This window comes from Mya arenaria, chromosome 6 (assembly GCF_026914265.1).
Source record: "Mya arenaria isolate MELC-2E11 chromosome 6, ASM2691426v1".
NCBI lineage: Eukaryota > Metazoa > Mollusca > Bivalvia > Myida > Myidae > Mya > Mya arenaria.
This window is the reverse complement of record NC_069127.1, coordinates 48,715,990-48,730,132: the sequence shown is the minus strand read 5'-3', so window position 1 is coordinate 48,730,132 and position 14,143 is coordinate 48,715,990. Positions and strand designations below refer to the sequence as shown.

The window sequence follows — 14,143 nt, the reverse complement described above, 5'->3', positions numbered from 1 at the left end:
TGTAATGCAGAGCGAATACCTCCTGGTGAATCGTTTCAAAAATGTCTTCTTCAATACCTATCACGGATGAGTGTCAAAGGTTTTAATTCTTATATTGACAACCATTTTATAACACGTACAATTAAAATAGTAATTTTCTATTTTATAAATTATAAATATATATATATTATATAAAAAAAACCGTTATCATATTTTTCATGTATTCAGCGCATTGGTTGTTTGATGTTTGAAGAAAATCTGTTTGCCGGTATTTGATTCGGTTTTCAAAAGTTTACTATTGTGCTCTAATATTTCAATGTATGATGTTCTCAGACTGACAGATTTAAAGCATTACCATGCCGACTCTAATCTGCAATGTAGTTATGTTGTACAAAGTGTTAAAGTGTGCATTCGAAACAGGCCGACACGACTTTATAATCACAACGGCAGTATGGTTGATCTACGCTTCTATAAAGTATTCATTGTTACATTGAGTTAAATCCGGACGCTTCAACGAAAACAAAAAGAAGAAGAAGAAGAAGAAGAAGAAGAAGAAGAAGAAGAAGAAGAAGAAGAAGAAGAAGAAGAAGAAGAAGAAGAAGAAGAAGAAGAAGATTTGGTTTCAAATAATTCAGAAAGGCGACTGATATACTAGATTTTTTTAAATATGGCAATGCATGAATGTTAAAACCAAATATTGCTATTTGATAACAGAGGCTCAGAAATACCACAACTCGTTATTGAATACCACACCATCCTGGTCTATCTAAAGTTTATGTTTAGCCAAATTATCATTGATGTTGAACAATATCGGCTGATCGGGTCACAAAAGCAGTGGGTGACTTGTTAAATCTAAATGCACGGATTGAGATTTTATTTACTTCAACATTAGATTATTGTGTGACTAATCGGACGAAAAAAGTGTACACACATTTCATTAAGAAGCAAGCCACTCTGGAGTAAACGGACCATTTTAAATTAATTTATTTTTAAGATGTGTGAATGGCTCACTGCAGAGTCTCGTATATTAAAGTAATATACTTTTTATATGCTGATGCAGAGCATATCTTGACAGTTGACAAGTTTTAAGAGAAGTGCATTATCATTATTTTATAATATTTACCAGAGCACTAGTTGTTCATTGGTATAAAAAGTACAGTGTGATGAATCATATGGATTACGTAAAGTCCTAAAAAAGTAATACTTATAGACAAATGATATTCTGGTCTCAACTCAACGTCAATCAGTTGAATGGATGAACTACAGAACTAATACACTTTAAATACTCTCATGGTATTATTTTTTTACAGAACTTCTAATAAAAAATGAATGGACTGAAAATGGACAAACGATGGATTATTGTTATAATCGGTGAGTGATAATGTTTCCTTTGTATTATCATTCGTAATTGTTAACAATTGAACATCATTTTCCACTGGGACTATTACGGTATGTAAGCATTTCTTTCTTCGTATATAATGATGCCATGACCATATGTCGCCTTATTTTGTGTCGAGTTATAACATTACTGCATGGGCGTGGAAGTTTTTTTCTCTTGTTGTTTACTTAATAACTGGATATAAACTCCACGTTTTCATGTCGACAAAGTGTGTGTTTTGGTTTATAAATGATTAAGCCGAACAAGTTTGACAACTTGTCTTGATATAACTCCCGAATCATATATTCAACTTAATGGAGACATTACTAATGCTTATATTTGAGTTTAATTTAGTGAATGAATGACTACGCTATCAAGTGGACAACAGGCATACACAAATGCACGTAAAGCTCATGCACGCATGGCAGTTGCCAATTAAATTGCTCACCGTTCTGAAGTTCAACATGCATTGTAAATATTTGATTGCACAAATCTACTCAGTGTTGCCTTAATGAAAATATAATATTTCCCTGTTTTGATCAATACGAAAATGAAATGGAATACGTAAAATCAATCATAAAAGCGATCATGGGATGACGTTATCAATATTTTAATGGACTATATTGAACAATTGATACCATTTCTGTGCGACTTTAATACATTTCGGAATGACCATCCTACTTAACTTAAAAATATAACAATCAATATTTAAACCGGAATTTAAAATTTAAGTTTCATGAAAATGGACAAACGTTAGATTATCGGTGGGCAGATTTGTGAAGTTTGCTATTTCCGTGATACGAAAAAACCGTACTTATGTTACGAAACAGTAGGTTTATTTACCATGGGCACATGCATGTGCAAATGTGAAATACATGTGCTAGTTATAATGAACAAAGTTTGAAGCATGATCTTCCGATTGTGACCGTATCCAAAGTGTTACGTATGCTTTTTATAAACAAAATGTGTTGCAAATCGTTCGATATTCACTATAGTTCATAAATATAATTGCCATAAACAATTGGTCGTTTTTACCACATTTTTTATTGCTATTTATATTCCTTTTAAATGAAGGTATGGTGTTTGGATTAAAAGAGTGTATATTTTAACAGTGCAGTAAAAACAACAAACGGAGACATCACTGGATTTATTATGCAAAACAGAATGTGTTTTATGAATTTCAGATAATTTCTCATCAAAAACTGAAAGGACAAAAACATGCATTGGCATTAGTTACACAGCACTCTGCCTTGTACATTTAATTTAGTTTAAAGTGGAATCAATTTATCATTGTTTTGTCAACACATATATAGTCACCTGCACTTGGAAAATATAGATTTCAACCCGGATTAAGATATAGAACACCGAAAACTCATTAGGAAGTGTAAGAAAAGCGCAATTATGGGCTTATGATGTACTTATTTGTGTCGCGCTAAATTGATGTATAATAAATGATAGTGTTTTTTTTAAATTTGAATATGTTATTCTACGGCAAAATGCACAAGCAGTGGATTATTCTATTTATACGTAAGTCAGTTTGTAAATATTTTATTTGTACGTATTTTCGAAGAGAAAGTTTGGAGTATACTTATATAATTAATTTGTTTAAAAAATATTAGAGGTGTCATATTTTTCAAAATTATATTTATTTTTACTCAAATTCTACAGTTTATCTATGCATTCTATAATTATTTTATGATGAAGTATATAATATCAATACCCCAAAACTTGAGACATTCGGGAAACGAGATTCGATGGTAATCTATACTTTAAGCCACTTTTGAAAAGAATGCTACCTGAGAACCTTACCATAACCTGCACTAAATTAGCTTTTACTGACTAAAACGGATATTATGAGTTGTTTATGTTCATGCCTTTATCTAAAGTAATTGAAATTCGAAAGCTTACTTTTGCAAATAATAAGGATTTGACACTACGTATAAATATATATCTAATACTATACCGATAATTTTCCAATTTATTGTTTAAATGCAAACCAAATACTTATAAGGGAAGCCAGACTGGCGCATGACATTTAACACCAAGAATTGATATAAAATGCATACAGCGACCTTACGAAATCCAATTGCATACCATAGAAGAGGTTGACTCGAAAGAATATTTTGGCCTCAACATGCACTGATCTTTTACTTGGAATCACCATTTTTATCAACTCTGTCAACATGAACACGGACAACACCCGCTCTGCATTGGCTAGAACGCCACCATGGTCTGGGAACCTTTCACGAATATCAACATTCGTCGGTCAACAAGAATAGTTCAGATGCATTGAGCTCAATTAAGCCCGGCCAGGCAAAATAACGTGCGGGTGATGTTAGCGTCCCAGCTAGTTAGCTACTGTTGTACAAAGAGTTGTCCAATTCCTCTTTCTGAATAAGTTAAAACCAAATCTTCTTCTAGTTGCGGAACGGTTACTGGGAATGAGGCTTTCTATTATGTCTGATTTGTGTTAATCATATGTATAGCTAATTGTTTCATCAAGATATCTCACTTAGAATTGTTTCTATCGGAAACACGACATAACCGCACAAAACATACGTAACACTGTGGTCACGGTTACAATCGGTTGATCTGTTTCATAATTATGCCCCCCTTCGAAGAAGAGGGGTATATTGCTTTGCACAGGCATGTCGGTTATGTCGGTCGGTCGGTTGGTCGGTCGGTCCGTCGGTAGACCAAAGCTTGTCCGAGTGATAACTCAACAATTCCTGGACGTATGGTCATCAAACTTCACATGAAGGTTGGGCCTGACCACTAGATGACCCCTATTGATTTTGGGGGTCATCAGGTCAAAGGTCAAGGTCACAGTGACCTTTAATGGTAATTTTTTTTAAAGCTTGTCCGAGTGATTACTCAACAATGCCCGCACCCATGGCCCTCAAACTTGACCTGGAGGTTGTGCCTGACCAGTAGATGACCCCTATTGTTTTTAGGGGTCATCAGGCCAAAGGTCAAGGTCACAGTGACCTTGAATGGTAAAAGGTTGTCCGAGTGATAACTTGACAATGCCTTCACCCATGGCCCTCAAACTTGACTTGGGAGGTTGGGCCTGACCAGTAGCTGACCCCTATTGTTTTTTTGGGCTCAATGGGTCAATGGTCAAGGTCACAGTGACCTTGAATGGTAAAAGGTTGTTCGAGTGATAACTAAACAATGCCTGCACCCATGGCCCTCAAACTTGACTTGGAGGTTGGGCCTGACCAGTAGATGACCCCTATTGTTTTCGGGGGTCATTGGGCCAAAGGTCAAGGTCACAGTGACCTGGAATGGTAAAAGGTTGTTCGATTGATAACTCAACAATGCCTGCACCAATGGCCCTCAAACTTGACTTGGAGAATTGGCCTGACCAGGAGATGACCCCTATGGTTTTTGGGGGACATCTGGCCAAAGGTCAAGGTCACAGTGCCCTGGAATGGTAAAAGGTTGTCCGAGTGATAACTCGACAATGCCTTCACCCATGGCCCTCATACTTGACTTGGAGGTTGGGCCTGGCCAGAAGATGGTCCCTATTGATTTAAGGGGTCAATTGGCCAAAGGTCAAGGTCACAGTGACCTGGAATGGTAACAGGTTATCCGAATGATAACTTGACAATGGCTGCACCCATGGCCCTCAAACTTGATTTGAAGGTTGAGCCTGGCCAGAAGATTGTCCCTATTAATTTTAGGGGTCATTGGGCCAAAGGTTAAGGTCACAGTGACTTTGAATGATAAAAGGTTGTCCAAGTGATAACTCAACAATGCCTGCACCCATGGCCCTCAAACTTGACATGGAGGTTGTGCCTGACCAGTAGATGACCCCTATTAATTTTAGGGGTCAAAGGTCAAGGTCACAGTGACCTTGAAAGCAAACTCGACAATTCTTGGACCTATGGTCATCAAACTTGACATGAAGGTTGGGCCTGCCCAGTAGATGACCCCTATCGACTTAGGGGGTCATCAGTCCAAGGTCAATGTCACAGTAACCTTTAACGCAAAAAAGTTAACAAATCTTCCCCCACTGATATCTCAACAATGCCTGAACCTATGATCATTAAACTTGACATGGATGTTAAGCCTGACCAGTAGATCACCCTTATTGATTTTAGGATTCATAGAGCCAAAGGTCAAGGTCACAGTGATCTTGAATGGTGAAAGGTTGTCCGAGTGATAACTCAACAATGCCTGAACCCATGGCCTTCAAACTTGACTTGGGAGTTCCATCTGACTTGTAGATGACCCCTTATGATTTAAGGGGTCATCGGGTCAAAGGTCAAGGTCACAGTGACCTTGAACGAAAAAAAACTTGTCTTGTGATAACTTGACAATGCCTGCACCCATGGCCCTCAAACTTGACATTAAGGTTTCTGGTGACCAGCTGATGACTTTGGATTTTGAGTTCATAGAGTCAAAGGTCATGACAGTCATAACACACTTCATCCTCACACTTTAATGGTCATAATCTTATAAATCAGCAACAAATCAGCTGTCATTTCGGTCCATGCATATTTCATTCAATTGTCCATATAATCCTGACAACATGGCGCTCAGGGGGGCATAATGTTTGACAAACATCTCTTGTTAATTCAGTGTTACAAGCATCTCACTTTTTCAGATGAATGTGTCCATTGATATACCATCATCTGCAGATATGTGATTGACAAATTAAAAAAAGGTACTGAGTGGCTGGAAATATAGATTTTACTTTTCTTGAAATTAATGAATGTTTAAAAGTCTTTAGCCTAATTATAATCTTTGAAAACAATGAATTATACTAAATTTTCTTCGGTCTACTAATTTTCATAGTTTTAGAGAAAGACGCAACACTTACGATGTTAGGCACAATACTCCAACTATAGTCGAAACATGGACAATCATAATGAAACATAAGTAAGGCCATTGGTATTGGCTTTTTCGGGTCTTCACCATCGAACGTCATATTCAAACTATTTTACATGAATTGACCATATTAATTAAGGTTATATATGAATCAACAATATCGAGGACAAGCAAATTACAATTGATGATGAACAAAAACGGTCAAAAATAGATGGAAGCTTGTTTAATCTTAAAGCATGGATAAAGCACAAATTTAATTTAATTGCAACATTACTGAGGCTTTTCTACGAGTTTATGTTTGTGAATGAGTGACTGTGTACGCTATGAATCATAAAAAGTTGACAAGCATGTATGAGTAAAAGTACATATAAAGCTCTTGCGTTTCAGTTGAGTAGTTAGACATCCTAAATATTTTATGGCACCTGACAACACAGTTTTCCTTAATTGAAAATATAACATTTCACTAAAATGATCAATAAGAAAATGATATGGAATACGTAAATCAATCATAAAAGCAATCATGGGATGACGTTATCAATATCTGAATGTACATTATTGAACAACTGATAACATTTCTATGCCACTTCAATACATTTTGGGATGACCATCCTATTAAACTTTTAATAAAGATTGGAATCGGAATTTCAAATTTCAATTTCACGACAATGGTCAAACATTGAACTTTTGTTATCATTGGAGGATAGATTTGTGGACGTTAGTGTTACCGTGATACGAATATACATACATATACAACACATTTATTTACCATGAACACATGCATCTGCAAAAGAGATATGCTAGTACCAATGAACAAAAATTATAATTGAAACGGATCTACCGATTGTAACCGTATCAAAAGCATGGTTTTCATGAACGAAATGTGTAGCAAATCGTTTAATATTCTCTGTAGTTTTGACAAATACTTGCCATGAACTATTGGCCGTACTCTACCACATTTATAGTGTTATTTAGATTGCTTTAAAATGACGACGTGCTTTAGGATTGAAAGAGTACATTATGCAGATCAAAATTCGTTCAACGAATTTAAAAATATTGCTCAACGAAAACTGAAAGGTCAAGAGAATGTATTGACTTCAGTACTGCAACACTCTGCCTCATTCCTTCATTTAATCTAGTTTAACTGATTGGAGAATCAATACACTATTGTTTCGTCAACATTTAGTTTACTGCGCTTTATATTTGCATCTCGGAAAATAAAGTATTCAACTGGGATTACGATATGGAAACTCGAACAATCAATAGGAACTCGACCAAAACGCAGTAATGGGCCAATGCTATACATGTATCTACAGATATGTTCTTAGGAAATTGATAAAATGTTTGTGTCTCGCTAAAAACTTAATGATAGCTTTTTGAAGTTCTACGGCAAAATGCGAAAGCAGTGGATTGTTCTATATACAAGTCAGTCAGTTTGTATACATTTTATTTCTGTCTTACTTATTCTTTTAATGTTGTACATTAATTGATTTGATTGTACATGTTTTCGAATAGAAATGCTTCGGGTATATTTTTATATTCATTTCATATAAAACACGACTAAAGGCGTCACATTTTCCAAACTTGGTTACATTTATATACACATTCTGTATTTAATTTTATGGACTAAACATTTATAAAATTGAGACATTCGATATATTAGATTCGATGGTAATCAATACTTTTTAAACCAAACTTGAAAATACTGCTACTTGAGAATCTTATAACATTAAACGTACACAATTAATTATTACTAACAAAACAGAATTATTTTAATGATACGTGGTTTCTGTTAAATATGTTAATGCATTATTCTTAAATAATTGATATTCAAATATAATATTGAATATAATAAGGATTTGACACCACATAGAAACTGATAAATATAGATCTAATTCAATATCGAAATATCCAATTCATTGTTCAAACGCAAAACAAAAACCTATTTTAGGATCGTCATACGATTATTTAAGATGTATGGAGTGCATGTCCGTCTTCCACACAAGGCATTGGCCATTCACAGATAGGCTTGAACATAGGTAGCGATATCATTAGATTCAAGATTGAACACATTTATTTAGTAATTTAACACATCATTATTTCGTGACATAACCTGTTATACAATATAAACATACATTCACCGATAACATAAGAGGTATGCAATTGAAACTTTCGTTTTTTTTATAAAACGGGGTAAGAAGGCGTAAAACACAGGCTAATTTTGTATACTGAGAATTAGAGAGACTTGCATTATATGTTCATCGCTTGTCATCCATCATCTGATTTTGGTTAAAAATAACAATGAAAGTAGAAAGAACATGTTATCAAACCTACACATTACTCAATGTCAGTTTAAATACAAAACAATGCACCAAACACCAACTATGCAACCATTGTTTTTTTATGATTGGCTTAACCATGGGCTAGGAAACATACTTTTATTTCCGCATAATTATATCAAGCACTAAATTATGTTATATGCAAATATGGAACGAATACCTTTAGAAATGATCATTTATATTTTTTCCAAACTTTAAGTTTCAGTTAAATTAAGACACGATACAAAATAAGAAGTTCAGAACAGCGTCTACACGGCTTCACATAAATCAGAAATAGTAACCGGTAGAATGCATAGATTAAAAATATTAACAAGAAACAAAAATGTCAATTTTGTAATGCACTCGAGGATAAATTTGATTTGCGCCTATAATGGCCATTTTATCATGATTTACGAATGGTATGTATTAGGCAATACTACTGACGCTAATGTTTCATTTATTGGCATAGACTACCACCATTTACCAAGGCTGTAGCATAAAAATATAATGATAAAATATTCATTGAAATTGAATTGAAAACTGTGTGTTTTTTCTCGACTTTAGCTTGCACAACTCCAACTATCACACACATCATCGCTACTATCATGAGCATACTACTACTACCGCAGTTGCCATATATAAAGCGGATAGAATCGTGCACTACCACTAGTTACACCTGGCCCCAATTTCTCGAAACTTCTTAAGGTTAACAGGCTTAAGTAGCTTATTTCAATAAGTAAAAATACATAGTTAAATTATTTTTTTATAAATTAAAAAAGGTTTTATGTGATTATCATAAAGATACATCCTCTCTGAAATATAAAAACTTTTAAAGAAGTAAAAATTAAGCAAATCACTGAAAAACAAAAATAGTGAGTTTAGCTTAATCCTGTTTATAAGGGACTTAATAAGTTTCGAAAAATTGGGGCCAGTACCTAAATAGTGCCTACTTAAAAGTGTATGTATATATTTAAATCTTACAATACATAAACGTTAGAAAGAATATTGCTTTTTGTATCCAAACTCAGAAATACCACAACTCATTATTGAATACCACACAAAGATGGCCTAGATCTAAACGTGATGTTTATCCGAATTACCATTCATATTGAACAATATCGGTTGATCGGGTCACAAAAGCAGTGGGTGACTTGTTAAATCTTAATGCACGGTTTGAGATGTTATTTACTTCAACACTTAATTCATGGAATGACTAATCGGACGAAAACATTATACATACATTTAGTTAATAAGCAAGTAATTCGTGAGTAAACAGACCATTCTAAAGGATTCTTTATTGACGTTTTGTAAATTCTCATACATTAAAGTAATATACTTTTAATATACTGATGGAGAAGATATATTGAAAGTTGACAAGTGCATTATTATTATTTTATTATTATATTTATAACAGCACTGTTAGAACACGCTGAAGTGGTTAAGAAGAAGTAAAAATTACAGTGTCATAGATCATATGGATTATGGAATATTTTATATTAGAAAGAAAATGATAATATAGACATGATATTCGGGTCTCAACTCATCGTCAATCAACTGAAAGGGTGAAATACAGAAAATACTAAACTTTAACACCATCTTGGTGTCAACTTGTTACATATATATTTTTATAATAATTTAATGGACTGAAAATGGACAAACGATGGATAATTCTTATAATAGGTGAGTGATATTGTATCTCTGCTTCGTTTAATTACTTGAACATACTTTTCTACTGGAAATAATACAGTTTGGAAGCATTTTCTTACATCGTTATGCTATGACCATATATAGCCTTGTGTTGTGTCGAGTTGTAACATCATCTGTTATGTAAGTATAATTTCGACTTATTTTTCACTGAATAATTGGATTTTTAACACTTTTCTGCGTCGACAATGAGTGTTCTCCGGTTTATAAATGATAAAGTCAAATAATTTTGACAACTTGTCTTGATATAACGCGTCGAGTCGCCATTAAACAGATAGACAAGACTATAAGTGGTCCCTGCTATGAGCGCGTGTATATATTCTTATGCATACAACTGATTTAATGTGAGAATAAACGATCCGGGCTTCAATAGATATTCATATTAAATATTCAACGATACTTTATTTTAATGTATTGAAGCATTTACAAAATATTAAAAGGCAACTCTTGATAAAAAACAACACAACCCAAGGCACTAGAGTTGGAACACAAACAATCACAATGGAACTTAGGTGGGGTTGTTGTTGTTGTCGCTGGACTCCGCAAGCCGTGATCATCGACACGTCATTGCATAAACTTTTATATATAAATAAATCACACTGACTAAGGATTCATAAAAAAATAATCATGATGTTTGAGGTTGTAGATAAATTAATAATCCTGATTGTGGTTATATTTAATTAATAATACTGAGAGTGGTTATTGTGGTTATAGATAAAATGGTTGAGGTTAAAGATGAATTAATTACAGTTATTAGGGGCAACTAAGTTACAATTGATGTCAGGGGTGGATCCAGGATTTGACGTTAGAGGGGGTTTAACTAAGGAGCGTAACCTTTTGACTTGCGCCCCTCCCTCAGAACCAAAATTGTTTTGTTTAAAATTCTTGGCAGGGGGGTTGTGGGTACTCCCCATTTTTTAACAATGTCTAGTCCCAAATTGTGCATTTTTTGCGTATTTTGTTACTCCTTCAGTGAATAAAATGTAAATTTGGACGATGTAAGGTGGGACCAGGGGACGCGCCCGGTGCGCCCACCCCTGGTACCGCTTTTGGACGTTAAACAATAACGATCACAATGGTAGATGGGGCCTTAAAGTGATAAAAAAACAAATTAAATTAAACAGTGACGGAAGGTTTTATTTGAGTTTAATTTAGTGAATGAATGACTGAGTACGCGATAAAGTGATTGACAGGTCCTGCATAGCAGTTGACAATTATCATGCTCACCATTCTGAAGTTCAACATTCATTGTAATTATTTGATTTTTAACCAGGTTTTCACATAGTGAAACCTGGTTATTAGAATGAAAAACGTCGTTGTTCGGGCGGGCGGCCAGGTGGCTGGGTGGCCAGGCGGCCGGGCGGCGTCAAACTCATTTATGAAACTGAATAATTCCATTAAGGGTTGACATATCTTGAGCAAACTTGGTCTATAGGAAGAGTTTATGGATACCTTTCATGTGATTGCGGTTTGGGTCCCAAGAGTCAAGGTCAAGGTCACTGTTACTAAAAATAGAATAACGGTTGAAACTGAATAACTTTATTTAAGGTTGACATATCTTGCTATATGAATACAGTATTTCCTTAATTTATTAATTGTATTGGATTTAAGGGGGAACATGCGTTAACTTGACATTACTTAATGGAAACATAATATTTCTCTTTATTAATCAATACGAAAATGTTATGGAATACGTCAATAAATCATAAAGCAATCATGGGATGACCTTATCAATATATGCATGGATATATTGAGAAAATGATAAAAACTGTCTGTGCGAATTTTATACATTTTAAAATGACCATCCTATTTTATTTAACCAGAATTTGAAATTTGAATTTCATAAAAATGGACAAACATTAGATTATTTTTATCATCGAGCAGATTTGTGGAGTTTTGTGATACCAAAAAACTTAGCTATATCATAGAACATCGGGTTTATTTACCATGGATACATGCGTCTGCAAATGAGAAATACATGTACTAACTTGACAGTTACAAATAACAAAAATTGAAGTAAGAACAATCGATTGTCACCGTATTCACAGTGTAACGTATGCTTTCATAAAATGTATTGCAAATCGTTCGACATTCACTATAGTTCATACTTCAACCTGCCATAAACAATTGGCCATTTTTACCACATTTTTATTATTATTTAGATTCCTTTGAAATGAGGGTATTGATTTTGGATTGAACGAGTGTTTTATTTCAACAAAGTAGTAGAAGCAACAGAGATATGTCTGGATTTATTATGCAAATCAATATGTGTTTAATAAAGATGCTTCAGATTATAACAAAACAAACTTAAAAAACAAAAACATGCATATATTTCAGTTCCACAGGCCTCTGCCTAATTCCTACATTAAATCAATGTTAAATGTGGACAATCAATATAATTTATCATTGTTTCGTCATCACGTAGTCTTCTGCACTTGGAAAATATAGTATTCAACTGAGATTAGGACACAAAACACCTAAACGTCGATAGGGAACGCGGCAAAAAGGCAGTGATGGGCAAAGGGTGTATAAACTTCTGCAGATAAGTTCTTAGGAAATTGTTAAGATATTTGTGTCTTGCTAAAACGGCGTATTAAATGATAGCTTGTTGAAACTGGAATATGTGCCTCTACGGCAAAATGCACAAGCAGTGGATTGTTCTTTTGATTTGTAAGTCAGTTTGTATATATTTTATTTACTGTCTTGGTTATTGTTTTGTTGTCGTAAAATAATAGTGTGTACATTATTTCAAATAGAAATGTTTGGAGTATATATTATGTTTAAAACAAAGTCAAAGTGTCACATATTTCAAACTTTGATTGATTTATACTCAAATTCTCTATTTAATTAATGTAATTCACATTTATTTTATGATCGAGTCTTTACGATCAATACCCATAAACTTGAGGCGTTTGTAAAACGAGATTCGATAGTAATCTATACTTTAAGCCACACTTGAAAAGAACGCTACCTGAGAACTTTACCATAACTTGTACTAAATTAACTACTACTGACAAAAACGGATATTTTAATAATGAGTTGTTTCTATATATATGTAAATGCCTTCTTCTAAAGTAATTGATATTCAAATGCCTACTTTTGAAAATTAAAGCAATTGACACTACCTAGATACTACGTTTTAATTAATGACCTCATGCAATATCAATATATTCAATGTATTGTTCATAATCAAAACAAAAACCTAGATAAGGGTCTTAAAGATGTTTGGAATGCATGTACGCCTTCAATACCGACATTGGCCATACACACAAACCCTTACACATAGTTAGCGACAAGATTCTAGATTGAAAACATTTATTAAGTAATTTGAACTCTTATGCCCTCCTCAGTATATGTATACAATGATAACAAGATGAAATAGAAACAAGATAGGAATATTATTTTATCAATAAAAACAATGGGGATAGACTAACAAACAGACACACACAGAATATAGGATAATTATAGAGGATAGACTAACAAACAGACACACAGAATATAGGATAATTATAGAGGATAGACTAACAAACAGACACACAGAATATAGGATAATTATAGAGGATAGACTAACAAACAGACACACAGAATATAGGATAATTATAGAGGATAGACTAACAAACAGACACACAGAATATAGGATAATTATAGAGGATAGACTAACAAACAGACACACAGAATATAGGATGATTATAGAGGATAGACTAACAAACAGACACACAGAATATAGGATGATTATAGAGGATAGACTAACAAACAGACACACAGAATATAGGATAATTATAGAGGATAGACTAACAAACAGACACACACAGAATATAGGATAATTATAGAGGATAGACTAACAAACAGACACACAGAATATAGGATAATTATAGAGGATAGACTAACAAACAGACACACAGAATATAGGATAATTATAGAGGATAGACTA

General features: G+C 33.8%; 1 protein-coding gene across 3 annotated transcripts in view; it reads left to right on the top strand.

Annotated features, from left to right (window-relative positions):
* Positions 1-818: 818 nt before the first annotated feature.
* Positions 819-14,143, top strand: part of LOC128239436 (uncharacterized) — a 33,151-nt gene continuing 19,826 nt past the window's right edge. Inside the window, exon 1 of one of the 3 annotated variants that reach the window (XM_052956064.1) lies at positions 819-1,350. In XM_052956064.1, the coding sequence (XP_052812024.1) occupies positions 1,305-1,350 (46 nt within the window). In that variant the 5' untranslated portion in view covers positions 819-1,304. Of the gene's footprint in view, positions 1,351-2,353; positions 2,885-9,775; positions 10,189-14,143 lie in introns of those variants that run through there. The other 2 variants (XM_052956063.1, XM_052956066.1) reach the window with 2 other exon arrangements.